This window comes from Centropristis striata, chromosome 21 (assembly GCF_030273125.1).
Source record: "Centropristis striata isolate RG_2023a ecotype Rhode Island chromosome 21, C.striata_1.0, whole genome shotgun sequence".
NCBI classification, from domain to species: domain Eukaryota; kingdom Metazoa; phylum Chordata; class Actinopteri; order Perciformes; family Serranidae; genus Centropristis; species Centropristis striata.
The window spans coordinates 28,197,298-28,224,307 of record NC_081537.1 but is presented as its reverse complement, the minus strand read 5'-3'; the positions used below and the strand labels follow the sequence as shown (position 1 = coordinate 28,224,307).

At 40.1% G+C, this 27,010-nt stretch overlaps 1 protein-coding gene across 2 annotated transcripts in view; it reads left to right on the top strand.

Annotated features, from left to right (window-relative positions):
• The window catches only part of LOC131959308 (rho GTPase-activating protein 23-like), a 38,017-nt gene that overhangs the window by 7,393 nt on the left and 3,614 nt on the right, over nucleotides 1-27,010 (top strand). Inside the window, exons 2-23 of one of the 2 annotated variants that reach the window (XM_059324469.1) lie at nucleotides 3,201-3,392; nucleotides 5,048-5,078; nucleotides 5,630-5,725; nucleotides 5,996-6,074; nucleotides 6,161-6,215; nucleotides 6,726-8,187; nucleotides 11,736-11,900; nucleotides 13,285-13,393; nucleotides 14,160-14,199; nucleotides 14,709-14,846; nucleotides 17,237-17,545; nucleotides 17,630-17,691; nucleotides 19,005-19,111; nucleotides 20,225-20,337; nucleotides 22,331-22,483; nucleotides 22,605-22,683; nucleotides 22,828-22,901; nucleotides 23,006-23,095; nucleotides 23,191-23,316; nucleotides 23,419-23,463; nucleotides 23,592-23,685; nucleotides 26,913-26,944. In XM_059324469.1, the coding sequence (XP_059180452.1) occupies nucleotides 3,201-3,392; nucleotides 5,048-5,078; nucleotides 5,630-5,725; nucleotides 5,996-6,074; nucleotides 6,161-6,215; nucleotides 6,726-8,187; nucleotides 11,736-11,900; nucleotides 13,285-13,393; nucleotides 14,160-14,199; nucleotides 14,709-14,846; nucleotides 17,237-17,545; nucleotides 17,630-17,691; nucleotides 19,005-19,111; nucleotides 20,225-20,337; nucleotides 22,331-22,483; nucleotides 22,605-22,683; nucleotides 22,828-22,901; nucleotides 23,006-23,095; nucleotides 23,191-23,316; nucleotides 23,419-23,463; nucleotides 23,592-23,685; nucleotides 26,913-26,944 (3,651 nt within the window). Of the gene's footprint in view, nucleotides 1-3,200; nucleotides 3,393-5,047; nucleotides 5,079-5,629; nucleotides 5,726-5,995; nucleotides 6,075-6,160; nucleotides 6,222-6,725; nucleotides 8,188-11,735; nucleotides 11,901-13,284; nucleotides 13,394-14,159; nucleotides 14,200-14,708; nucleotides 14,847-17,236; nucleotides 17,546-17,629; nucleotides 17,692-19,004; nucleotides 19,112-20,224; nucleotides 20,338-22,330; nucleotides 22,484-22,604; nucleotides 22,684-22,827; nucleotides 22,902-23,005; nucleotides 23,096-23,190; nucleotides 23,317-23,418; nucleotides 23,464-23,591; nucleotides 23,686-26,912; nucleotides 26,945-27,010 lie in introns of both variants that reach the window. The other variant, XM_059324468.1, reaches the window with a different exon arrangement.

Genomic DNA, 27,010 nt, shown 5'->3' with positions numbered 1-27,010 from the left:
AGACTGAGCAGGAAATACATTTTACTTTCCTTAAAGTCCTGTAAGTTGCTGTCTTTCTCAGCTCAGTTGCCTGTTCCATCAGTGATGATGATGACAAATGTCATCATGACAAATGTCACACAAGTCTTAATTTAAACAAAAAGAGAAACATTTGTTAAGAAAACAAACAAACCATATTAACAGTTGGACAGCAAACAATGTGTATGTTGTTCTAGGCCTGGAGGTGGTGGCGCCTCAGATGATCCACATATTTGATGTGTTTTTCTTTTTTCTGGTATCAGCAGCAGCTCACCAGAGAATGGCAGATGTTGCACCGAGCCTTGCCTGCTGTTGGCTCAGTGAAATGGGCTAATTGATCGGCCAACGCACGCACGTATCGGCCGATGCAAATATTGCCCGATATATATCGGCCGGCCGATATATCGGTCTGTCTCTAGCCCTGGTGGCAAGTACAGTGTATTTGGTGGGGTCCAAGTGTCTTTAGACTGGGGCAGGCTGATGGCAGCATTATGGTAGGGCCCTATAGTTTGTATGATAACAGAATCAATTACTGACAGGTTTTCTAGCTAGTTAAGGTTGCTAGTTAACACTGGCTCCTGATAGTCGTAAGTGTGAGGGTAAAGACAACTGACCTCAGACCTGCTGTTTCCTATAGTGTGTACACCTTTTGACCAACAGATCTCACTGATGAGCTTTCTAACCATTATACCTGTTTCCAATCAAGCCAACAGGCTGGTGGGCTTTAATACACTGGAAGAAACCCTTTTTGTCAGTGATTTGAGAAGAGTTTATAAAATGTATTGCACTTGTTTGACCATGTCATGGATATATATTAATCCAAAGTGATTGGTTTCCTTCAGTAGAAAGGGTGTGTCTCTCCTCGGAAAGTATCCTGTATGTGTGTTGGTTGGTTTTGCACATCACCAGAAATGGACAGTACGCGTCTACAAGATGCAATACACATAAAAAGTAGGGGGCATTGTAGGAATTAGGGATGGGCGTCTGGAAGAAACCTGCAAACTCGAGCATCTTTAATGTCAACGATCAATTAATCGATTCATTGCAATGTTTTCATACATACAAAAACATGCATACATGGGCAAAATAAAAGACATATATTAAGTACTATGCAAAAGCCTGTTTTGATAACGGATGCTTTTATTTTGAAAGGATGAAAAGAGACTTCCTGTAACTCACGTGAGGTGATACGGTAAAGATAACGTCTAGGAGTTCAATGTTTTATGTTTCAGCCCCCGAAGAGGCATGAGGTTAGTTTTTACAGTAATTTTGCATATTTAACTGTGTTTTGTGTTTAAATAAGTTTTGGATAAAATTAAACCTAGTAATTCATGCTAGCAAGGTTTGATACAGTAAGCTAGTTTTGCTCAAATTAATACTCTTGTATTTCTGTGTGTGTTTTATAATTGCTATTGCAACTTTCAGTGTGTAAACTGTAGCTTTATCCAACTTAATTCTCAGATCATTGGCTTATTAACGTACGGTCGCAGAACTGAACGCTCGGCCGTGTTTCATATCAGTGAGTACTGATACACAGTCATAGATAAAATTTAAATTAAAAAATACACAGATCGATAAAAAAATTCCACGTGATCGACCAAATTCTTAACAACTATTAATCGATCATCGTTTAATTATTCCCATCCCTAGTAGGAACAATACTCATCGTTTTCTCTATGGTTTTTTTTTACGATAGTGCTACTGGTACTTTTTCTGCCATGATTTCAGAATTAACAGCATAGCAACCTCCTGTAGTGTTGTTATTTACATCGTGCAAAGCCAGTAGTTCCATATGGCCCGACAGTAACATGCGTTGTACACAGGCAAGTATATGACGCATTCACAAAGCAGTCAGTTATGCATGCAAAAGTGTAGTTAAACAGCAAGTATATCCCCGGCCTTAGAGGCAAAAGATTCCCCAAATCACGACCATCCACTTCCTGTGTCAAGAAACAGACTTCCTGTTGTTTTTGTGTCTGAAACACTGGCTTCACTCTTACCTGATGCAGCCTACAGAAATATCAGTGAGTTTTTAATCACGCTCTTTGTGAAGGTGCGCTCCCTGTGTTTCCACATTTGTGTTTATGAGCCCTAATAATTTCCTGTTGTTCCATGACTGTTATTTATAGATAATATATATTTTTAACTCTTCCATTGTTGGCTGGAGGTAATAAATGTCATTATAGGTGGGGTTGTTGTTGAGAATGGAACTTCCTCTTTAGAGAGAGGAAGTCTCTGAGAAATTCCTGGCACTGGTGTAATTCTGCCCTGGTCAGATCTGGGCAGAGTCTCCAGTGAATGGACCACATGGAGCCACATCCACCCACTCACTTTCCCCTCAAATGCTTTCAACTACAGTATGGATCAGTACACCGTCACACACACACAAGCACTTTGACTCCACTCTACAAAATACTACATTAAAACCCTAAGACCTTAAGGAACACCATAGAAAAACCCATGTTGTGATTTGGTGGTAAAAGCTCTGACACTGTGGATATGTCTGTCAGAATTGCATTTTTCAGTGATTTGATGGGGATCACTTCTGTTCTGGAGCCTGCTAAGAATCCCCCTTTTTGTCAGTATACCTAGGAAAGCTATACATCCTCTGAATGACTAAGGTCTCTTGTCTGTACTGCATGAGTAAAACTGCACAGTTTTTGTTTTAAGATTATTTTTTGGGCATTTTACTGCTTTTTATTAGATAGTGACAGATAGAAAGGGGGAGACAGAGGGGAAGACATGCAGCAAAGGGACCCCAGGCCGGATTCGAACCCGGATCCGCTGCAGCAAGGACACGGCCTTAATGGTACGCGCTCTACCACCGGGACGCCCAAAAACTGCACAGTTTTTGCCCCAAACTACATGGGATTATCATAACATGAACCTGTTTGCAAATGGGAGACTTGTAGGTTCCCATAGAACCCATTTTCATTTAGATATTGTGCAGTCAGAGGTCCAGGGACCCCTTTGAAAATGGGCTTATCTGTTTTTCCCTTGTGGTTGATACAAGTAGATTTCTTAGGTTTTGTCGTGTCATTTGATACCATATGTTTGTTTATTTTTTTAAACGGAGCCTATGAGAGACTGAAAATGGGTTTTCCATTTCCTACCAGAATGAAAAGAAGCTATGTGTTTTTGATCTGACCATTTTCTTGATTTTCTTGATTGATCTTCTCTAGGCTAAAGGACGGAGAGATGGCATGCTGTCGTCCAATGAGAACAGGCGCCGGCCGCTGTCGTCGGGTGAGGTGGAGGGCGTGTCATGGCAGGGCCCTCGGACCATTTTTGTCCAGAAGAACTCACAGGGATTTGGCTTCACTCTACGCCATTTCATTGTCTACCCACCAGAGTCGTCCCTCCACAGCCTCAAGGTTAGCAAATGACTGTCTTATTGAAAATTCTCTTTCATGATTTTGATTCGTTCACACTGATATTGAACATGGGTTGTTTTTAAAAAATAAATGTCCGCAGTCAGTGGAATTGTGTGCATGGCTTTATGTATGACAATGTCAGTTGGTCCACTTTGGTCTAGACCAGGGGTCTGCAACCATTACTAAATAAGTAAACATTGTTGGACAAAAAAGGAGAAATAATGTCGGAACGGAGCCGCAAACCTTATTTTGAGCCTCACAATGAATATTTAACAGCCTACTAAGTCAAAATTCGCCTACCAACATTACTAGTAAGTACTAATGAGCACTTATTTATATGATTTTGCCAGAATGCAGCAAGGATCGAAGTGCAAATGAGAGTCTGGACACCAAAGAAATATCTCAGGAGATCTGGAATCGAAAGCTTGTCTAGCTAGAGAAACTCAAAACTAGACTTGAAGTTGGCAAAATGTAGATGTTAAGGTGCCGGGCTGTAGACGTTTTAAAAATGTTTATAGGACAGAAATAATTGTTCATGACGCATGATTAATTTGTCACAGCCACAGGGAGCCACTGCAGATGGCCTAAAGAGCCACATGTGGGTCCGGAGCCGCAGGTTGCCTACCCCTGGTCTAGACTATCTTGAGAATTTTTTTATGATGATACTTACTGACTATAGTGACCTTTTGGCCTGGCACCCACGTGTCATTATGAATTCTGTGACATTTTGTGCCGAGACCAATGACATTAGCATTGGCCAGGTCGATGCTCCGATACCTGATCCCATGACCCATGCACTATCCTAACCATGACCACTCAGAGTCCATGCCCAACCTTAACCAATCAGCTGCTAGGTAGTGTGTGTCTTGCCAAGGAAAGTCATGGGATTCCGAATCAGGAGGCACCGATTGGCCTCAGCTACACTTTGTGGTAATTTGTAAGAAGCTAATAAGCAACAACAAACACTTTATGTGTGCACATTAAAGGTACAAGGAGTAGGATTTGCTGTTGTTGTTAACAGAGTTTACAACATTTTGAGTTGGTAAACATACTTGTAGACTTAAAAACAAGGTAGTTTTGAGAAATGTGCTTGTCTTGCATGTTTGATTGCCTTGTTGTAAGCATTTAACTGTTTTGCTTTCTGCTGTTTCTTTAGTTGTTAAATGATTTAATGATTGTGTTTTTTGTGCACTTTCAAGGTGCATTAACCCATAACTAAAAATATTTTGACCATTTTTGTAAGGTGATTCAGACCCCACACCTCCACACACTTATGGGTAGTGTAGTACTGTAGACATTATGTTAACATCCTCCTGGCCTGAAGAGAGATTGGTGTTGTGTAGTAGCATACCTCAGTCTGTGTGCAGAGCCCTTTGTGTGTCCAGGTCAGGAATGAGCTAACTCAGCGAAGCATCAAAGCCTCCAGATAGAGCCAGCCAGCAGGCCAGCCAGTCAGACAGACAGATAGTCCATATGTCAGTCAGTGAGACAGTCAGACACTCAGTCAAATTGTAAACCAGTCAGTCAGACAGCTGAGCAACAGTCTAAACTGCCCAGTCAGCTGGAGTCAGTCCGACATGGGCTAAATGTGAGCTGAGCAGCGCCTCCCTGTGGTCCTCCTCTCCTCTAACACCTGCTCTGCATTTCTCCCAAAGGATGAAGAGAACGGAAATGCAACTGGAAAAGGTAAGTGTTTTGGGTTTCTTCTGACTCCAATGATCACGGTTTCTTGTATGTCTTTAAGACTCATTAGGATCTATTGTGTTTGTTTTATGATACACAAATAATCAGGATGTTTGTAAGGATTTTATAGAATTGAATAGAATAGAATAGTTTTATTTGTCATTGCAGAGAAGTACAGCAAATTTAAAAAGAGCAGCTCTTGTTTTAGTGCAACAGCATACAATAATTTAAACATAGTGAAAAAATTATTTTAAAAAAATGTATATAATAAAAAAATAATTTATATACTTTTAAATATTTTAAGATATTTTTAATTAAAAATATATAAAAATGATGAAAACCTATTAAAAAAAAGCACAAGAAGAAGAAGGGGGGGGGCAGGTTTGGGATATTTACAGGGACATAATGCGAGTTATTGCACATAAAATAAATATATTGCACTGTTGCACTGTTTATGTTTTCATGTGTAGGTGGACTTTATTTTACTCAGTGGGTGGTGCTGATATTTTCAGTACAGATATGTATCATAATCTTTATCTTTGTGTTTGTTTAAGCGGGCTGCCAGCGGTCTCGTTTGGAGCCAATGGACACCATCTTTGTGAAGAGTGTCAAAGAAGATGGACCCGCCCAACAAGCTGGACTGTGTACAGGTAAAACCCACACACACACACACACACACACACACACTTATACTTATACTCATGAAACAAATAAAAACCGTGACTGTCTGGCAGCCTCAATCCAAGTAAGACGTCACTTCATCTTCACCATTAAGACAGATTGCCACCAGCAATAACCATAACTGCAATTACTTTCCAGATATGTTGTCCCTGAGCATTGGCTTCACTGTAACCCCCTACTTTTGAACCCTTTCATCTAACACATATGTCACCCTTCTTCTGAATGTGTGTGCACTCCAGGCGACAGGTTGGTGAAAGTCAATGGGGAGACCATTCTGGGAAAAACCTACTCTCAGGTGATCGCACTCATCCAAAACAGGTGAGAGCCTCATTTCGTAAATCTTTATGTTCCGTCTGATGGGTTATGCATTTTGTTCACATCCTTTGATCTTTTTGTTGTTGTAGTGAAAACATTCTGGAGCTGGCTATTATGCCAAAAGATGAGGACGTGTTGCAGTTGGTAAGTGTGAGTATTATCCTTCTTCTATTTTCTCTTCTCTCCTTCTTTTCACCTCGTTACTGTGTGAACTCACAGCTAGCTAGGCTGTTTGCAGGGATTGTGTCTTTCTGTTATAAATCATGTAGCTACTTGAAAGTTTGAAAGTTTAACTTAAAACATTTGGAAGTGTGCATGAAATAATTGAACCAATTTTATTATTATTATTACATTTAGAAATACAATGAAGAGACAGATAAAAGTCAATTAAAGCAGAAAACAATACAATTAATTAATTCATGCTTTTGTCTATTTAAATAGACAAACAGAGTATTTGACAAGGTATACAGTTGAAATACAGTATTAGGCTGCCCCAGAATTTGCAGCGTTTGATTGAATAATTATTATATTATATATTGCTGCATGGTGCATGTTGCATCTGCCTCACTCTGTCCTCTAGCCGTTCCCTCCATCTTTGCTCTTTAATCTTTAATATCATGTTTTACATTGTGTCCTAACCACTCTTGTCCTCAGGCGTACTCCCAGGATGCCTACCTGAAAGGCAATGAGCCATATTCAGGAGAGGCCCAGAACCTCCCTGTGCCCCCGCCCCTCTGTTACCCTCCCACCAAGCCCAGCTCCACCGCCCCGCAGCCCAGCCACAGCCCCCACAGCCCCCTGGACAACTGGCAGTGCCGGCCTGGCCCTGCCGCCTCTCCACTGGATAACCGCCCCCCAGGTGCTTCTCCCCTCACCCCCGGCTGGTCCGGGGGACCCGAGGATAGCGGCGGCCACTTCGCCGCACCGGGGCGGCACAGAGGCCGTTCCTCTTCAGCCATCAATGTGCTTGACTTTCACTTTGCTAACCACAACGCTGCCATCGCCTCTGCAACTCTGCCTCCACCACGGAAGAGCAGCCTGCCGGCCTCTGCCCGCTCTCAAGCCGAAACTCTCTGCCACCAGGCCCTGTCAGACTGGTACTACAGCCAGGCGGAGGCTGCAGAGAGCATGTCCCCTCGCCACCGCAGTATATCTCAGGATTGTTTAGCGGAGCTGGGGCTGGGGTTGGCCCTCCGTCCCGGACCTACATCTGCTTCCACAACCACTGTGGAGCAACGCAGAAGAGAAACCCTTCTGTACCAGCACCAGGCTGCTGCTGCTGCTTCCCATGATTCCTATTGGCTCGGGGGCTGGGGTGGAGTATCAGGCCCAGGAAGCAAGTCGTGCTCAGAGAGCCTCCTGGCAGCCTACGCTGAATACGAGCATAACTACGGGCGTTCCGTGGAAACACTGGCCCAAGCCTCCGCACTGGTGTCACCACGCTACGATCACTCTTCACAAGGCTCACAAATGGCTAAATTCAGAGAACAGAAAGACCAGAAGGTTTCAGCAGGGCATCAGCACAAAACCACAGTGATGTCCCCCATCACAGCCTCCTCCACAGTGCCTCCTAGTGGCAGGCAGTCAGGTCAGCAGGTAGCTGAACCCCAAACAAGGCGAGTGAAGGAAGAAGAGCTGGTGGGCTACAAAAGCTACAGCCCGTCTTTCTCCCGCAAAGCTGGCCACCTCCTCCAGCAGGCCCACTCCTTCAGAGAGCCCGGCTACTGTGGCCCCCACCTCAACTGGAGCCCCGGCAGCAGAAGCAGCCCTGCAGACAGCGAGGGGGGGGTGGCGCCCAGGCCCCAGTCTACCCCCGCCCTGTCTGCGTCAGAGGAAGAGAGAGCCCGGCAGGGAGAGGAAAGGGAGCTCATCTCTCCTATCTCCCTGAATCAAGACGTGGTGCTGAGGCAGAAGCCGCCGTCCGGCCGACGAACCCCTGTTCAGGCCGTCCGACACCCGTACTACACAACACCGGCCGAGTCACCCGAGCCCCCCGGTCTTGAACCTGCAAGAGGGACGCCGTCTCCTGTCTCCGGGGAGCCCGGCACCAACCGCAGGGCTAATGGTAGCCTGGCTCAGCATGCATTCAACTCCCTGTCCTCTATTCCCTTCATAGGTTAGTGACCTCTTCTCTGTAGCAACAGCTGCAGCTGTCAGCACTGCAATGAAAAAGACATAAAAAATGACCTGGAATGTAATGTCATTTTACACAAATTGGCAATTATGTAACAAATGGTGTAACATTCAAAAACAGTGATTGTTATACATTACTACATTTTATAAAAGAAGGCACATTTGTATATTCGGAAAAGCTATTAAGTTGTCTGTTGCTACAGAGCTCTTCAATATAATTCAATGTCTGTGCTCCTTTTCGTCAACATTTGTTTGTGTGTGTGTGTGTGTGTGTGTGTGTATACCTGTCAGTGTCATATACATGTCAACATAATGCTTGTACCTTCAGTACATTCAGTTTTCTCTGTGTTTAAATCTGTGTTGATGAATGTTGTAGCATTTTTTTTAGTCCAGTGTTTGTATACTGTAAATAAACAATAGTAGATTGAGTTTTAGTACTGGAAACATTTCTGAGAGGTAAAGCTGCTCTGGAGTCAGAAATAAACTAAATAATGAATGCAAACTGGAGCTTGGTAAAAATAGTAAGGAGCATGAGAGGAGAAGTGTTGAGGCCTAGAAAATATGTAGTCAAGCTGATACACCTCATAAATGTCAGTAAAATGGCCTAGCTTACCTTATACGTTCAAACTGAATACTAGTCTGTTATTGTCTGTGTTTGAACCTCAAAAATAAATAATTTGTTGTTAATTTTATATATGAAAGCAAGGCAGTGTGTGACCTTTGACAGAATAAACAGCACACACTCTCTCTAACACGTGGAAAGTTAAACTCATTTCTCTATACACAGGGCTGTTGCTGCTGCAGCCTTACTTGGTCTGGTATGACTTATGGCCAGTGTTAGCAAACATTGCAGTCAGTTCACTGACTTCATGACACGGATTTCTATTTGTGCAACTCAAGGCATGGTAGTGCAATGAGGAGAAAACCTTCCATTATTCCCATTTTTGGAGTTTATTATTTCCAGATGGTTGCCCAATCTGCTGGCCTAGTCATTTGCATTTCATATTTGTATTGTTTTCTAACTCCTGTTGTGTGTTCAGAGATGCTGTTCAGCAGACCTTGGTTGTAAGGAGTTAATTGAGTTACTGTTGAACCAGTCTGGCCATTCTCCACTGCAGAAGTGTCAAGTAACAAAGAACAAATACCTTGTTACCTTACATAAGTCGAAATTTGGGGAATCTATACTTTACTGGAGTAATTATTTGTCAGCTGACTTTTTACTTATTCTCGTTACATTTTCATGCAATTATCTGTACTTTCTACTCCTTACATTTAAAAAAAAAAAATAGCCTCGTTACCAAGGTTATTATAGTTAAGGAAAACTAACGAAATAACGAAAACTAGAATTGAAAAAACATTTTCGTTAACTGAAATGAAAATAAAAATGAGAGTTTTTAAAAAAATGATAACTAACTGAAACTGTATTATGTGGTTGCAAAACAAACTAAAATTATAGTGAAAATGTCCTAAGTTTTCGTCTTTGTCAGCTTTTTTCATACGTAAACCTTTTGGTTGGTATGAAATCTATTTCATCTATCTGGTTTTATGACTTAATAAACTTATTGGGGCTGAGATGCATAATAAAAGGAAATAAAGGAAACATTTAGGAAACATTTATTGTGACTTTTTGGAATCTGGCACCCAACAAATATCCCATTACAAAAAAAACTAAAACTAATAAAAACTAAACTAAAACTAAGCATTTTCCAAAAAATAAAAACAAATTAAAACTAGCAAACACACTCTAAAAACAAATGAAAACTAGCTGAATTTGAAAACAAAAAATCACAACAAAATTAAAACTAAAACTAATGAAAAATCCCAAACTATTAAAACCTTGCTCGTTACTCCTATTCCATTTCGGCTTGTTTTCATTACGGATTTTCATCGTTCAAAAAACACACACACAAAAGGATGGAAGTGAAATAGGTGCATCCCAAATGTTTCAACATTAACATTTTAATATAACATAATAGTCATTATGGCTTTTTGGGGAGGTGGGGTAGTGCGCTATAGGCCCCTGTGGCCCCGGGGCCTCGCTTTTGTCCTTATAATGGCATTTTCCCCCCATACATTACTTTTACTTTTATACTTTAAGTAGTTTTGAAGCCAGTACTTTTACACTTTTACTCAAGTAAAAAGCTTGAGTTGATACTTCAACTTCTACAGAAATCTTTTTAAACCCTAGTATCTATACTTCTACTTGAGTAATGAATGTGAATTATTTATTTATTAACTTTGATCCTCTGACCTCTGGTACATCAAGGCATCAAGGCTCACTGGATATTCTCCATTTCAGACCATTCTCTGTAAACCCTAGAGATGGTTGTTAGATCAGCAGTTTCTTCCATCTGGCACCAACAACCACTTTCAAAGTAGGGTTGTCACGATACTAAAATTTTCCACTCGATACCGATACTAAGGAAAATATTCGATACTCAATACCATTTTCGATACCACAAGGATAAAAACAAAGACCCCAAAATTTAACAGAAATATTTTTATTAACAAGAAAAATGCAACATGTAAAAATAAACAAGCTTCAGGTCTGAGGTAGTGCAAAAAATAAATAAATACAATAAACGATAACAATAAGAACAATATTTTGAGGTTGTATGCTGTGCACAATATTAGGCAAGCTTGATAAAAATAAATAAAAATAATTTAACTTAAGTGCTCCTTCATTGGCTATGCTTTACACACATAACAATAAGCTATCGATACTTTTGAATATGAGTATCGTATCCGGATACAACGTTTTAGTATCGGTACTTTTTTGAGTATCCATACTTTTGACAACCCTAGTTCAAAGTCACTTAAATCATCTTTCTTCCCCATTCTGATGCTTGTTTTAAACTCCAGCGGCTCGTCTTCACCATGTCTACGTGCATTGATTTGCAGCCATGTGATTGGCTGATTAGATATTTGCGTTAACAAGCAGTCAACTACCTAAAATTGTGGCCAGTGAGTTTATATCATATGACATATTTTAGGTTGCTCCTGTAGAGAAAACTGTTATTTCTGCCTCCAGAGTAATTCCACCTCAGAGACATGTCCTAACAACTTCACAACATGGTCTCACAGGAATCCGTGAAATAGCCACGGATTTGCTTAACTCAAAATCCATGGAATAGCCACGGAATCACTCAAATTTCCGTGAAACTGACACGGATTTCACATACAAAGTGATTATGTACATTCACTGAGTGAATATTTAGAAAACAAAACATATATTTCTCGCTAGAAATGTGATCAAAATTCATTTTTATGCAGAAACTAAGTCAAAATATTGATTTTTTTTTACTAAAAATGAGAGAACTGTCCGCCATGTTTTTTGTTCTGACCGCCGGGACCTCGAAATCCATGTCAGTTTCACGGAAATTTGAGTTATTCCGTGGCTATTCCACGGATTCCTGTGAGACCAGGTTCCAACTTAAACACCACCCGAGAAAACTCTTAGTTTGTCTTGTCCTGCCAGTGTGTTTAATCATTTCTCATCCTTTGTTGCTCACCTGTGATGATGCCTTGCAGATGATCCCACCAGTCCTAGTATTGACCTACAGGCCTGCTATGTACCAGCCCGCTCTGTTGTGTCCAGTTCACAGGCCTCCACTATGGCCACCCTCACTTCCACCCCTGTCTCCCCCACCCTCTCCTCAATCTCCCCCTTTGTCCGACTCCGTGCAAAGGACTGCAGTGAGTGTCACTCACCCTCTCTAAATACTGAAAGGCTTCATAACGGGCTAGACAAATATACAGTATGTTCTCCAGTAGATTTAAACTGACAAATTACCAAACATCACCGCCAATGTTTTTCAATTAAAATGACAAGCAATGCCTTTATTTTGGCACACTGATATATTTGTCTCGCCACAGCCTCTGACTCATCTTGAAGGAGTACAGTGACATTTACAAATGTAGAATTCCATTCACTTTTTGGGGAAATAAATTGACTAACATAATATCCACTGCTGAGCACAAAATTAGAGCTGAAACGAATCCAGAATGTATTGTTGTTGCAGTAGCAACCTTAGCTAGAGTCCTAGAGTGAAATATATTTCTGCTTATTGTAACCTTTTTCTTTTGTTTGCTGTTGCAACCATATTAATATCATTGCATATCATGTATGCAACCAAATTTTAAGATTTTTATTTTATGATTTCTCTCTGAAAAGCTCCTTAGATCATAGTTGATTTCTCTTGTTATTGAAAAATGTTATAATCATAAAAATAAGAATTGGTCAAAACGTAGTATATGGCTGACTCTACTTGGTAAATGTTACAGGAATAGTTAGTGGTCGTGTCTATGATGTCAATTCTCTTAAAACAAACAAGTAGTAATACACTTAATGATAATAAACCCCTTGTCTGTCACTCACGCATCTCACATATCAAATTAAAAAAAAAAAACTGCTGATAGACAGCGACCGGCCACCACCACAGTGAGTGAGGGGGAGCTCACAGACAGACCGGTAGCTCTTATTCATCAATAAACAAGCGGTTAATTAGTTTAGAAAACATGTGCAGCGGGATATTTGTGTGATTTAAACAGCTGTCTATGCAGATTACACTTCATTTAACGCGGTGGAAGATGGAGTCAGTGTGGATTATTCAATATCACTTATACAAACTGCTCCCATTTCCCTGATAACGTGTTTGAAAACAGGTGCGTGGTGCAAACATAGAAGTAATTCACTCACTCACTCACTCAGTCACATACAGACCCGTTTGTAGGGCTGACCTCCAGCAGTCAGCTAAATTCAAGTTAAGTAACTCTCTACTGAACTTTTGCTGTGTGGGTCTTTAAATGTAAACTGATAAAGGGATCCTGCATGCTGTTAGTATTATAAAATACAATATATCCAAAACTGGGAACTAAAAATCCAAATGTCATTGTATTCCTTTAATATGCAGTACATAAGTTTAACCCGTCAATCACCCACCTGGCTAATGTTCTACTCACAAATCACTGCAATCACTCATCTTGTCATTTCACATGTCCATGTCGCACATTGTATATTGTTTTATCCTCTTTGTCTCCTCCTTTTTTCCACTCTCTGACTTGTCTTTTCGCTCTTCAGGCAGTATTAAAGGTCGCCGCTCCTCTTACCTGCTGGCCATCACCACAGAGAGATCTAAGTCCTGTGACGAGGGTCTCAACAACTTCAGGGAAGAAGGCCGCGTCTTCTCGTAAGAACCCCAAACTTTAAAAGCTGCTTTCTTTTTTTTTGTTTTGTACAGTGGTGAAAGAAATATTCAGATCCCTTACTTAAGTAATAGTACTAATACCACACTGTGAAATTACTCCGCTCCAAGTAAAAGTCCTGCATTCAAAACTAAAAGTGCAAAAGTATCTTAATGTACTTAAAGTATCAAAGGAAAATTATTCGTTATGCAGAATGGACCCACTCAGATTGTTTTACATATCCCAAATATGGATTATTATTATTATTATTATTATTATTATTATTATTATTATTATTATTATTATTGATGCATTTAAGTAAGCAGCATTTGACTGTTGTCAAGGTAGATATTTACAGATCTTAGTAAATGTACTCAGTTACATTCCACCACTGGTCTTGTACCAATACAGTATGTAACCCAAAACTTCAATAATGATTCAATTTCAAGTTATTTATTGTCATATGCCCATTGAGAAGCAGTCTTTCGGAATTAAAATGTCATGCTCCCTCCAACAATGCTCATTAAAATTGCATAAAAAGAATAATGCTTGCAAATACTTTTTTTTACTGATCATCTAAAATATGTACTTTTGTTGCATATTAAATACTTATAGGGTTATTGATGATAATGATAAAGTTATTAATATAATTTCTGTTCTACTTTTTAGAAATTAAACTTTAATATGTATGCATATTTCTCTTCGGTCTACACTGAACCTGTTTGGACTCCCTAGAAGTGTTTCTGTAACTTGTGTGCTTTCCTTCCACAGCAAACTACCAAAAAGAGTAAAGAGCTTTTTCACAGATGGGGTGAGTGTTGATTGCATTTGTAACTTGACTATACATTAACTTTATATTTCTATTGTATTCATTTACCAGAAAACAAAAAAACACTGTCTAGTGCAGTGGTTTTTTGTTGTCCATTGTTTCTGTGAAGCCAAACTCAATGTGACTTTCATGGTACCTTCTCTTTTTCTTTTTGAGATATTCAGCATTTTCGTCTCCCTGACGCTTCGCCACTTTTTCCATTAGCTCTGAGTTTCTGTTGTTAGGTCAGGTTGCCGCTAGGTGAGGTTACCGCTAGGTGTGGTTACCTGTGTATGCTGCAGGGGGGATGTTACACATGTCCTTATTCTCGTGATATAGCCTTTATTTTTAAACTTTTCTATAGTCTCATCTATATTTAACACATTAGATTTATTACAGCCTATTACAAATCAAGAGGGCTTTGCAACCTCCCATGGATCTATGGTGCCCCCCCCCTGTTGGGAATCACTGGTCAAGTGTGTAATCCCTTATACCCCAAAATTGTGTTTCAGTCTCTGGAGAGCCTGCGAGCCCAGGAGGAGGCCCAGTCCAAACGCCACTCCACCTCTGAACTGGGAACCATCACTTTTAGTGATGTTCGCAAGGAGGGCTGGCTGCACTACAAACAGATCCTCACAGAGAAGGGAAAGGTACGACACACTGCTTGTACACACTCATAATTGACCCTTCCTTAAACCACACCAGCCTTGAATGATGATGAATTAACCGTCCTGTTATGTTTCGGGTCAAATTTACCCTTTTCAAAGTTTAAAAAAAAAAAAAGTCTAGAAAATAAAACCTACTTTAAATGTAACATAAGTGTGAAAATATAGTTATATTGTAGTATGTTGTATTTTGGTTTTGGATAGCTAAAGAAAATTTCACGCACTGAGGCATCAGGAAAAATCAACGATTCTGCATCAATGCAGTGACAGTCCATAATACTTTATAAGCTACTATTTTTCTGGCCGCAGCTGAACAATAAAGTTTTTCCCTCCAATTCTTTCAATATAGCCTACTGAACAAATGTATTGATGCCTCTGGCAGACCAATAACAAGTTATAGAAATTATGCAACATACCATACAAGCTTCATAGTAATCCATTAATCAATAATATTCCATAAAAAACAGTCACTTTGCATTGGCAGAGGCCCACGTTATCCAATCTAGTCGACTTTTTGGACTAGAATACATTTATATTGTCATTACTAAACACAGACTGTTGTTTCGTCTTTTCAAATATATTGAAATATATTATTGGATTTAAATTGCCAACAAGGAAGTCAAACTTTTCAAGCGTTCTATGTGCAAAGTTTAGTTTCAAGTAGAAAATGTGTGCAAAACTGTGTTTTTTCCCCAACAGTAACTCTGTGTCAGTAATGCTGACAGTAAATGTGGATATAGGAGGTGATTCCTCAAATTGTCACCTTTCATTTGACACCAAATTGATGACAGTAGCTTGCAGGGTTCAAAATGTATGGACATTTGGTTTGTCACCATGGTAACCAAGGATGGTATTGGAGTCTCCATAAATACATAGTCATGATTATTATTATGATAAATATAAAAACCTGTGTTAAATAGTGACTTTTTGAGATACCGTCATCAAATTTGAAATGGTAGTAGGTAATATTTTATACTTTGACTTATACATTGTGTTTTCCAGCCCATAAGTCCCAGCTATAATGATCTGCAGGAATGTATTTACCAAAAATATTCAGACGGGCAATTAAAAAATCTAAATTTTCACTGTGCTTTCACTCAATATAAGCAGCACTTACAGTTATTCTGACTCTTTGGGAATAAACTCCAGAGTGTTACCTTTCAAATGTGACCAAAACCACAGATTTACTCCAAACTATTCATGAACAGCTTGCAAATTTACTTTGGGTTTGTCTTTTACAGCGTTTTAAGCTAATTTTAAGGAATGCTCAGGGGTTAAATAATAAGAAGTGAACCCACATTTATCAGACAGTAGTATTTATTGATGAAAACCAAGTAACCATGTGCTGTAATATAAAAAAATCGAGGATGTAACGTATCGTGATGCATCAGGGAATCGAATCGAATAGTGGACTAGATAATCGTAATCGATTCGTAAGTAAGTAAAGTTTATTTATATAGCACTTTCCACAGACAAAATCACAAAGTGCTTTACAGAAGATAAAAAGAAAGAAATAAGATAGGGGAACATAAAACAATTAAAACACAGTTAAAACACAATTAAAATACAATTAAAACACAATGAAACATAACAATTATTAAATAATATGTACAATGCATGGTGATCATCCAAATGGCTGGCTTAAAAAGATATCTGGTCTTAAGGTGATTTTTTAAAGAGTCTACAGAAATAGCAGACCGTAGGGGGAGAGACAGAGAGTTCCAGAGTTTGGGTGCCACATATTCAAATGATGGATCACAGCGTGTTTTCAGACGGGTTCATGGAACAGACAGAATATGTGTTTGACCTAAGAGACCAAGCTGACAGATATGGGTGAAGTAGTTCAATAATATATTGGGGAGCCTGACCATGCTATGCTCTGTATGTGAGAGTAAGAATTTTAAACTGGATCCTGTATGCAACAGGGAGCCAGTGAAGAGACTTCAGGACAGGGCTGATGTGGTAGTGTTTGTTTGAACCACTGAGTAATCTTGCAGCGGCATTCTGAATTGACTGAAGGCGGTCAAGAGCGGACAAACCTAGTGAGGAGAAAAGTGAGTTATAGAAATCAATACGAGATGAGATAAATGCATGTATGAGCATCTCAAGTTCAGCTTTTGAAACTACAGATCTGTTTACTAGTGTTTCTAAGATGGAAAAAGCAGGATCTGGTCAACTGTTTTTTATGTTTGTCAAACAATGTAGACTGATCAAAAAACACCGCTAAGTTATGGATGTTAGAGCGGACAGCAGAAGAAAGAGGCCCAAGGGATCTGTGAGACCGGTGAAGATGCACAGCCCTAGTTATGGTTGCTGAGGTAATTGATGTTTTACATTCAAGGTTGAGGTTTTTATTTCTATTTTCATCATTGTAGAAAGTTGGCGGTGGCATGCGACCCTGGAAGCGCGTCTTCTCCGTGCTGCGCTCCCATTCGCTCTTCCTCTACAAGGACAAGCGAGAGGCGGTCCTCCACGGGGCGGGGGCGGGCTCCAGCCAGGACGAACATCCTCCAATCAGCATCCGCGGCTGCCTCATCGACATCGCCTACAGCGAAACCAAGCGGAAGCACACCTTGAGGCTGACCACGCAGGATTTCTGCGAGTACCTACTGCAGGCGGAGGACAGGGACGACATGTTGGCCTGGATCAGGGTCATCAGGGAAAACAGCAAGACCGACAACGAGGTTAGATCTCCGTACCCAGTTCATGTTATGGAAACCAGCAAAGACAGACATACTGAACTAATCTGTATCCTCCATTTGCTTTAGGAGATTAGCTTCTCGAGACAAGCTCTCATCAACAAGAAGCTGAATGACTACAGGAAGCACAGGTCAGCATATATTATTATTATTATTATTATTATTATTATTATTATATTTAGCAGAAAGCCTTTGCTTGGTCACAACTGTCCCTTATTCTTTGTGTAATTAGGAGTCACTAGAGCTCTCAGCTATAAACCTGTCAGAGACAATAACTTTGAATGCTGCTTCCAAAAACCAAGAATAAAAAGCGTCTTCTTTTTTTTTTTTTTTTACATTAAATTAAGTCATCACAGGATTTTTATAAAGATACTTTGTATTTTGGGGCTATTTTGGCTATAATAATACTACTTACTTTACTTTACTTTACTTTACTTTACTTTATACTTTCTTTCTGCCTGTGTATACCACTTAACCCTTTATCGGGCAAAGAACTGTATTTGGTAACTTCAGGTAATATTTAGAGAAAAAATTTACTAGATTAAAGTGGAAAAATCTACGAGAAAAAAAGTCGCAGATTTAAAGTGGCAAATCTGTGCGAAAAAAGTCGCAGATTTACGAGAAAAAAGTGGGAAAAAAGCAACTTTTCATCTCGTAAACTTTTTTCTCAAAATATTATTTTCGTATGTTTTTTTACACATTCTGGCAGTATGTAATATCCTCCAATATTCTCTAGGGTTGAAATTTGGAATTTGCAAGTATTTCAATGAGTGCCCTATTAAGGGTTAAAAAATGTTTACCATGCCATGTTGGTATCTTTTTTTGAGCACAACATCACCTATATGACCTGATAATTAACTTTGACTTACTGGATCAACATTTTTGAACACAAAAAACACAATGAAAACCCCATAAAATGTGATTTTTTTTTTTAAACTTTCAAAACACAATAATGCTCACTGAAGAATTTTAAATGTTGCAAATGTGGACAGAGGTTGCAAATATAACATATAAGAGGTCAAATGAGGATAACATCTTTCATTGTTCTATATTTTCATACTAAATATAGTTGACCTCATTTTCTATTGTCACCAAACAACAACAAAACTGGCATGAAGTTTCAAATGAGGACTTGTTTTTACGTTGTGACATCATCAAGTCATGTGATTTGATCTTTCTGGCATGACTGGTGACTCTAGGGTTAAAGACTAATACATATTATGCAAGAACAGGGAAATTTGTGTCTAAACAAGCTGCGAGCATGTCATTCTTTTCTCACAGCCCTGGGAGAGAGAACAAATTTCTCTGTTCTTGCGGAGTATGTCTTTCAGCTCTTAAGGCTAATGCCTTAAGAGCTGAAAGGCCTATTTACTGAAATCTTTCCTAAACCTCATATTCATAAAATAACTTCTAATCACAACTTTCTATCTCTCACTTGGTGCAGTCTGACAGGTAGTAAGCCAGACACCTCTCCCAAAGCCCATCGCATGATGCCCCCCTTTCTTCTGGCGAAGACTGACAACACCTCAGTGAACCGAGCCTCCAGGACTGGTGGGTACAAACATGACTCTGGTCTGTGCTGCTGGGTACATTTACAGAGTGGGGAAAAATCTGTGCATAATCCACATAAAAAGGTCTATTTTCATTCCAGCTCAAAAAATAGTAATGGATTAATTTCCCTCTCTATAATCAGTATTGCCATCTGCCTCAGAAATCCCACTTTGTGTTCAGTTGTTCTGTTAGCTCTTCTGTAGATTATTGTTAGAATGAGACAGCCTGATGGCTGTAGGAGCGAAGGATCTTTTGTGAGCTGTCCACTGCTGTTTTTTTGGTCCATAAAGGTTTTGTGTAGCGGATGAACTGGGTATTTCAAGATGGCCTGGAACATGTTGACAGGTCATGCTCTTGCTCTGCCCCTTTTTGTAGAGACCGTCTGTGTTTAGGGACCAGTCCAACTTATTATCCAGGTATACACCTAGATACTTAGAACTTGGCACCACCTCCATGTCCACCCAACAGGTATTCACTGGCTGAAGGGGGGGCTTGAACCTGCAGAAATCTCTGATCATTTCCTTAGTCTTTGAGGTGTTCAGTAGGAGATAGTTCTTGTGACTCCAGTCACTGAACGCTTTTATCAGATCCCTATATTCAGATTCCTGTCCATTCCTGATACACGCCACAATAGCAGTGTCGTCGGAGTACTTCTGGATGTGGCAGGACCCAGAGTTGTATTTGAAGTCCGCTGTGTACAGTGTGAACAGGAATGGAGCCAGAACAGTGCCTTGTGGAGCCCCTGTGCTGCTTAATAGTCATTTCTCATTACAGCACAGATGAAGGGTTTTAGTCTGTGTCCATCACTGTAGTAACACCTTGCTTTGGACATAAGGCATGTCATACACTTGCATATCATTAATACATATACATATCCAAATCAATATTCCTAAACACCATGTTTGATTTAGGTGCCCTGTAGTGCTGCTTGCATGGCATCGTCATTTTTACGTGTCCAAATAATAACTTATTTTTCCATGTGAATATAAATACCAACTTTGAAATTGTGTGTGTGTGTGTGTGTGTGTGTGTGTGTGTGTGTGTGTGTGTGTCTGTGTGTCTGTGTGTCTGTGTGTCTGTGTGTGTGTGTGTGTGTGTGTGTGTGCCCGGCAGATGACAACAAGGCGCTGTGGGGCATCAACATCATGAAGAAAGCCAAGAAGACGGGCAGTCCGAAGGCTTTTGGTGTGCGACTGGAAGACTGTCAGCCTGCTGTCAACCATAAAGTAAGCCCTCAGTGTTTCTCATGAAAAAGGAACAACTACAACATGATTCATAGCATAAAAATAAAATGAAGTCTACTTCTGGCTACAAAACTTACCTAATTTGCAGACAACATGATAACACTAATATAACCAATTAAGTTGATACTTAACATTCCTGAAATATGGAATTATAATCTTGGCTAAGTGGAAATGAGGTCATCCATCGTTGAAAGAAATGCAGTTGGTGATACACAGTGGTGTACATACATTTACTCAAGTATTTTACAGTTTTGAGTATTTCCATTACTGTAACTTTATACTTCTACTAAACTACATTTTAGAAGTAATTATTGCACTTTTTACTCCACTACATTCAGCTGCCAGCTTTAGTTACTTTAAAGGTAATTCATTTAACACAAAAAATGATTACACACTGTTATAAATTTAATCACATAACAGTATTTTGAGTAGTTAAAATCAACCCTACCTTGACAGCAATATAATGCTGCTTGTGTAATAATAAAATAATGTATTTGGAATATATAAAACAATCTGAGAAGGGCCACGGTGAATAATAAGGGAGATACTATAAGTACATTTTGATGCTGATGCTTTTGTACTTTTACTTAAGTAACTTTTTTAATGAAAGGCTTTTACTTGTCGTGGAGTAATTTTTTGCAGTGTTGCATTAGAATTTTTACTTAAGTAAGGGATCTGAATACTTTTTCCACCACTGGTGATACATCAGAGTTCTTGGGTGTGTGCCATCAAGTGATAAGGCACATGTAAAGGGTTTGTCAGCCAATCAATAGCCGTGTTTACAATAAAATTGAATCGAATTTTGAAGCAAAATTTTGAAATGTTTAATTAGGGGAGCTTCCATCAACTGGTTTAGAGCAAATAAACAAAGCTGCATAAACGTACTTTGGTCAGAAGATGGCAGTTTAATGTGTTGCTGTAGGCTAATCTGTCATTAAACAGTAAAAAAGCTTCTCTTGACCATAGACATATAAAGAGACATTTATTTATATATATTGTGTGTGTTTTTCAAAATACATATCATACATATCACATATCATAATATTCTGTTACTGTTAAGCCTGTTTTATGAATATTAAAATACGCCTTTATCATACCTACATGTATGACATTTGCAGAAAAAACCCGTGTGAAAATCAGTTTTGTATTCAGCGACAGTTATGATTGATTAAAATCGATGACACTTCATTGCGCCTGCCAAACAGGTTGCACTGAGTAGAGCGGGTTTATGGGACCAAGATGGCGGCCCCATGGCTCGTCAGCACCAATAGGTAGTAGCGGTCGATGCGGCGTCTACTCTGTATTATGTCTATGGTCTTGACCGTCAGGCTGGAAACAGCTTATCAGTCATGTGAGTTAAATATTTGCTATGTCAGAACTCTGAAAAATCGTTTCCATCTCCCGTTGAGCGCATTAACTATTTTTCGAAAAAGACAAAAAACACCTCAATCGAGCGTAGAACTTTTATGCACATTTTTGAAAAGTTTTATTGAATTTTGGTGTTTTTTCATGCAAATCTTCAAAATGTGCATAGAAATTCATTGATGGAAACATGACGAGTATCATTTCGAGAATCATCTTTCCTCTGCTTAAATCAGAATTGGATCAGATTTGTTGGTTTACTCTCAGATTGGATCAGTTAAAGTAGAATTGACAAATACACAGAGAGATATAAATGTATGAGAAATGTTAACAAAAGCAGTACAGAGATAATCATAGTAACTGTATTGATCTAAAGCTCTTGGTAACACTTTCTGAATTTGGGCTAGTCAGAACTTTGCAAACACTGTTTTTTGCTAGAAGTTACTTTGTCTTTGCTTCTCATTCCCATTATACTTCCTTCCATCACCTCTTTTGTTGTCCTTTCTTATTCACCCTAACCCATCTGTTTCCATCTCTTCCTCCGTCTCTTTCAAAACACTTACTTCCCTCTTCCTGTTTAACACCGATTTTTTTCTGATATTTTTCTCTTCAGTTTGTCCCTCTGATTGTGGAGATGTGCTGCGGTGTGGTGGAGGAGACGGGGTTGGATTACACAGGAATCTACCGGGTGCCAGGGAACAACGCCATGGTGTCTAACCTGCAGGAGCATCTCAACAAGGGCATGGACATCAACACTGCTGAGGAGGTGTGCAGAATACATACTGTATACATTTAACAGACTTTTCTTTAAACCTAGAGTATTTATTGTGGCATATTCTAAATACCGCATAAGAAATACTAAATCCTCATTCTTTTTGTCGTCACAGAGATGGCAGGACCTGAATGTAATCAGCAGCCTGCTCAAATCATTCTTCCGGAAACTGCCTGAGCCGCTGTTCACTGATGGTGCGTCCAGTCATGTGATTATTACCAAGTGTAGCATGAATCATAACAAACGTGTAGAATATAGAAGTAGGGCTGCCACTGAATTATTTTCCCAGTTTAGATACATATGAATTATTCATTACCATATGCCTTCTCTGTCTACAGATAAATACAATGATTTCATTGATGCCAACCGGATAGAAGACGCAGAGGACAGACTGAAGACCATGAAGAAACTGGTATTTGTTGAAGAACAACAGAATATAAAGCAATGAATATCTATGTCATTCTAAAACCTAATGTTTTTTATCTTCTTTGCTACATTCATCCACCCTACATCCAGATCCATGACCTCCCAGATCACTATTATCACACTCTTAAGTTCCTGGTGGGTCACCTCAAGAAGGTGGCAGATCACTCTGAAAGCAATAAGGTAACCTACCCCTCACTCTAATTAGCTGTTGTGCTTTCAGAAAAGATGCTCATTTGTGGAGCCAGAAATGAACATTAAGGTACTGTAACTTTCAGATGGAGCCGAGAAACATAGCTCTGGTGTTTGGTCCTACTCTGGTGAGGACGTCAGAGGACAATATGACCGACATGGTGACCCACATGCCTGACCGCTACAAAATAGTGGAGACGCTGATCTTGCATGTAAGAACCAACAGTTACTTCCTCAGCGCAAGAATTACTGCACCACTCTTTACTAGTTCTGTGTCTTAACATCAGTGATATTGTGTTGTGTCACTTCAACAGCACGACTGGTTCTTCACTAACGGAGAGCTTGATAAGGAAGAGAAGGTATGTTCGGCCATAGGACTGGATTTGTTAGTGCAAAGACTTCATGAATACAGGGATTGTTTGTAATCAGATGTCCTCATCTGTACTTTTGGGTATGTTTGTGTATTTCTGCATGTGTGTTTGTGTAGGCCCCAGAGGATAAGCGGGACTTCCAACCTGTGCCTAACATTGACCATCTGTTGTCAAACATCGGCAGGCCGGGCATGCCAGGAGAGGCATCAGGTGGGGGAGTGTTATTATCTGATCTGTGACATTGTCATAGAGATATATCATGTTCACTGTGAAAGATCCAACTTATCTATAGGCGTGTTTCCATTGAGTACTTTCTGAGTACTGTAGTTAGTTCCACTCAGCCTCTGTTCTCATACAGGTACTTTTATGGTGGCTAACCAGCAGAGTTCGAATGTAACAACAGACTGACGCGGCAATCAGTGTTGCCAACTTAGGGACTTTGTCGCTATATTTAGCAACTATTCAGACCCTCTAGAGACTCTTTTTCAAAGAAGGGACTAGCGACAAATCTAGCAACTTTTTCTGGTGTTATTGGAGACTTTTGGAGACTCGTTCCTACTCTTCTTAACGAGTAGCAGGTGCCGTCCCAAAGCACTCACAAGCGGCCCAGTCCTCATGCAGCAGTCTCTCCCAGCTGCAGATAGATCAGGAGATGTTTAACGCCTCAGCGTCCAGTTTGCACCAGTCTGCAAATGAATCATGCATGCGCGGAATCGCCGCCTCAACCGTATTCAATCAGTGTCAACTAGTTAGTAGCGGCTACTTACCCGAGGCAGGTACTTTCTGAGCCGCTACCTGAGCTGCTAACCAGTGAAGTTGGGTGGATCCTCTCTTCCAAGCCCCACCCATAGCGGCTCACTAGAGGGAAAAGTACCTAATGGAAACACATCATTAACTGACAGCCAATTCAGTTGTTGGTTGTCCATAATTATATCAAAAGGTGCGCCAAATATGATCTGACTGGAAGCATAAGGCCGCGTTTAGACCAGAACTGGCAGTGTGGCGAAAAATGCACTTAATCCCATTTATTTTTAGTGGGGGTGGTGCGTTTGGGCAGTGGTGGTCGGTGATGCAGGGGATGGTGGAAGAAACTCCAGTGGCCAAAAGTGTAAGTGTAAGCAGGCTCAACTTTTAGAAAAACAGCCATCATTTCCACAACTCTACAATGTCATTTAGCAGATGCTTTTATCCAAAGTGACACACATTTGAGACACAAGCAATGACCAAGTTAGAGAACAAGACAGGAGTTAGTGCCAAAGGTTAAGTTTGAGTCCAATAGGTGCTATCAGGCAGTGCATTAGGAGAGTGCAAATAGTATTTTTTTCCATCTTTGTAGATTATATGTGAAGGTAATCAGTAAAGAGTTGGGTCTTTAGTCTCTTCTTAAAGATTGAGAGGGACTCATCAGATCAGATGGAGTTTGAAAGTTGGTTCCATCGCCAGGTTACTACAGAGGAGAAGAGTCTAGTTTGAGATGTAGGGTCCTGAAGCAGTGGAGGAGCCAGACACCTTTCGCTGGAAGAGTGTAGTGAGCTTGAGGGTGTATTAATCTGGATAAAGGTGTTCAGGCAGGAGCTGTGCCAGTTGCTATTTTGTAGGCAAGAGGGTTTTGAATTCAATGCGGGCTGCAACTGGGAGCCAGTGTAGAGAGATGAGTAATAGTGTGACATGTGCTCTTTTGGGCTGGATGAAGACCAGACGCTCCGCCACGTTCTGGATCATCTGCAGAGGCTTGAAGGTGCATGCAGGGAGTCTTGCCAGTAGAGAGTTCCAATAGTCTAAACGTGATATCACGAAGGCCTGTACCAGGAGTTGTATTGTATGTTCGGTCAGGTAGGGTCTGATCTTTATCCTGGTCCATCACATAACCAGCAACTTGATGAGAGAGTACAGTAAACCGGGGGTCGAAAAACAATTTACAGCAAAGTTTAAAAAAACAATCGGGTAAAAAACAAACACTTAACCTCACTAGTGTACTTCCATCAAGCTCCAGCACAAGGCTCAGTCCCTGAGATGAATGAAGCTGCCTTCATGCGCCGTTGGAAATGTCGAGATGGAAAACAATAACTTAGAAATATAAAGTCTACTTTGGGGGGTTATAGTTAACAACATCATGTCACACAAATGGGCCTTTTAAGTGACGCAATTGCTGCACTGCCTGATCTCATGTGAACACGGCCTAATCTTGCTAGTTTGCATCCACCTCAAACTAGAAAGACAGGAAACCGTATTTAATGCAGCTGAGGATGACTAATGCCATCAAAAGCTTCTAAACTCTCTATTTTCTGTACTCCTAATGCTACCAGTTGGTCACTCAGCTCAGTCTTTCCTTCCCTTTAGATCTTTATAATCCTCCAGCTGTTATTTTTCTACCTGTGTACACTCGAAATGTTTCCAACTTTTTCTCACTTTATCTTTTTTTCCCAACCTTTCTGCACCCTTTTTCAATAGCTGAGACAGTGGATCAGCCTCTTCGGTAGGACCAGGTCTTCCTCCTTGTGTGTTTGGTGTTTCTATTGCATTTGGATTCATTTACCCATTCATTTCTTTCCCTCATTAGTCTTAGTGTTCCACCAATGTACCTTCATTCCTCTGTCTTACTGATAGGGCTGTAACAGTTGGTGTATTTTTGCCAAACCATCACGGTATGGGCGTCACGGTCCAGTGCATGCATCTGCACGCAGAATACACGGTATGTAGGTTGATCCACATAATGTGGAAGTTCACACGCTCAAGTTCTGCCCAGAAACTTTCAGCCGTACACTGTTAGCAACATGTGCTAATGTAAGCTAAACAAGCTGATTAGCCAGCACTGGAAGACCTGCCTATGGGATCGACATCGACACTACAACAGCAACAGAGAGAGTCTTGTATTAGATCTTGTCTAGCATCAACCAGACGTTTGAGTCACTCTGGGACACAATTTCATAGAATAAGAGACTCTTTTCAGCCTATTATGACTTGTTTGATGTTTATTTGTCAGCAGGATTACAGAAAAATGCCGGCCCAATTGCCTTGACACTTGTTGGAAGGGTCTAACATGGACCAAGACCCCATTAAACAAATTATTTTTCACTTTTGTTAACATTGCAAGGGCCCTCAACTATACCAAACCGTGTCTTGTAACTGGGTATGAACTGAACCGTGTCTTCTGTGTACCGTAACGCCCCTACTTGCTGATGTTAAAGGTGAATTCTAGGCATTTTTGCGACTTAAAGTAAAAGCAGAGAAAACTGCACTTGCTTGCTTGATTTTAAAGACGAATCCTTCAATAATGGCTAGAGTTCTCCTGAAAGATTGCAGTGCTGGTAGTGTGTGCTATGATTAGGCAGATATCACACCTTTGCACCACTCCTAACATTACTACCACCACTGTCCAGTGATGACATGGTTTTAATCCATATCTCTTCTCTTCTCTCCTCTCTCCTCTCAAATAGATTCCACCACCAGCGATTCACTTAAGTCAAAGGTAAGCAAGAACCCTCTTTTTTTTTTAACTGTGAGAGAGTCATGGAATATGAAGTGTGACCATTGC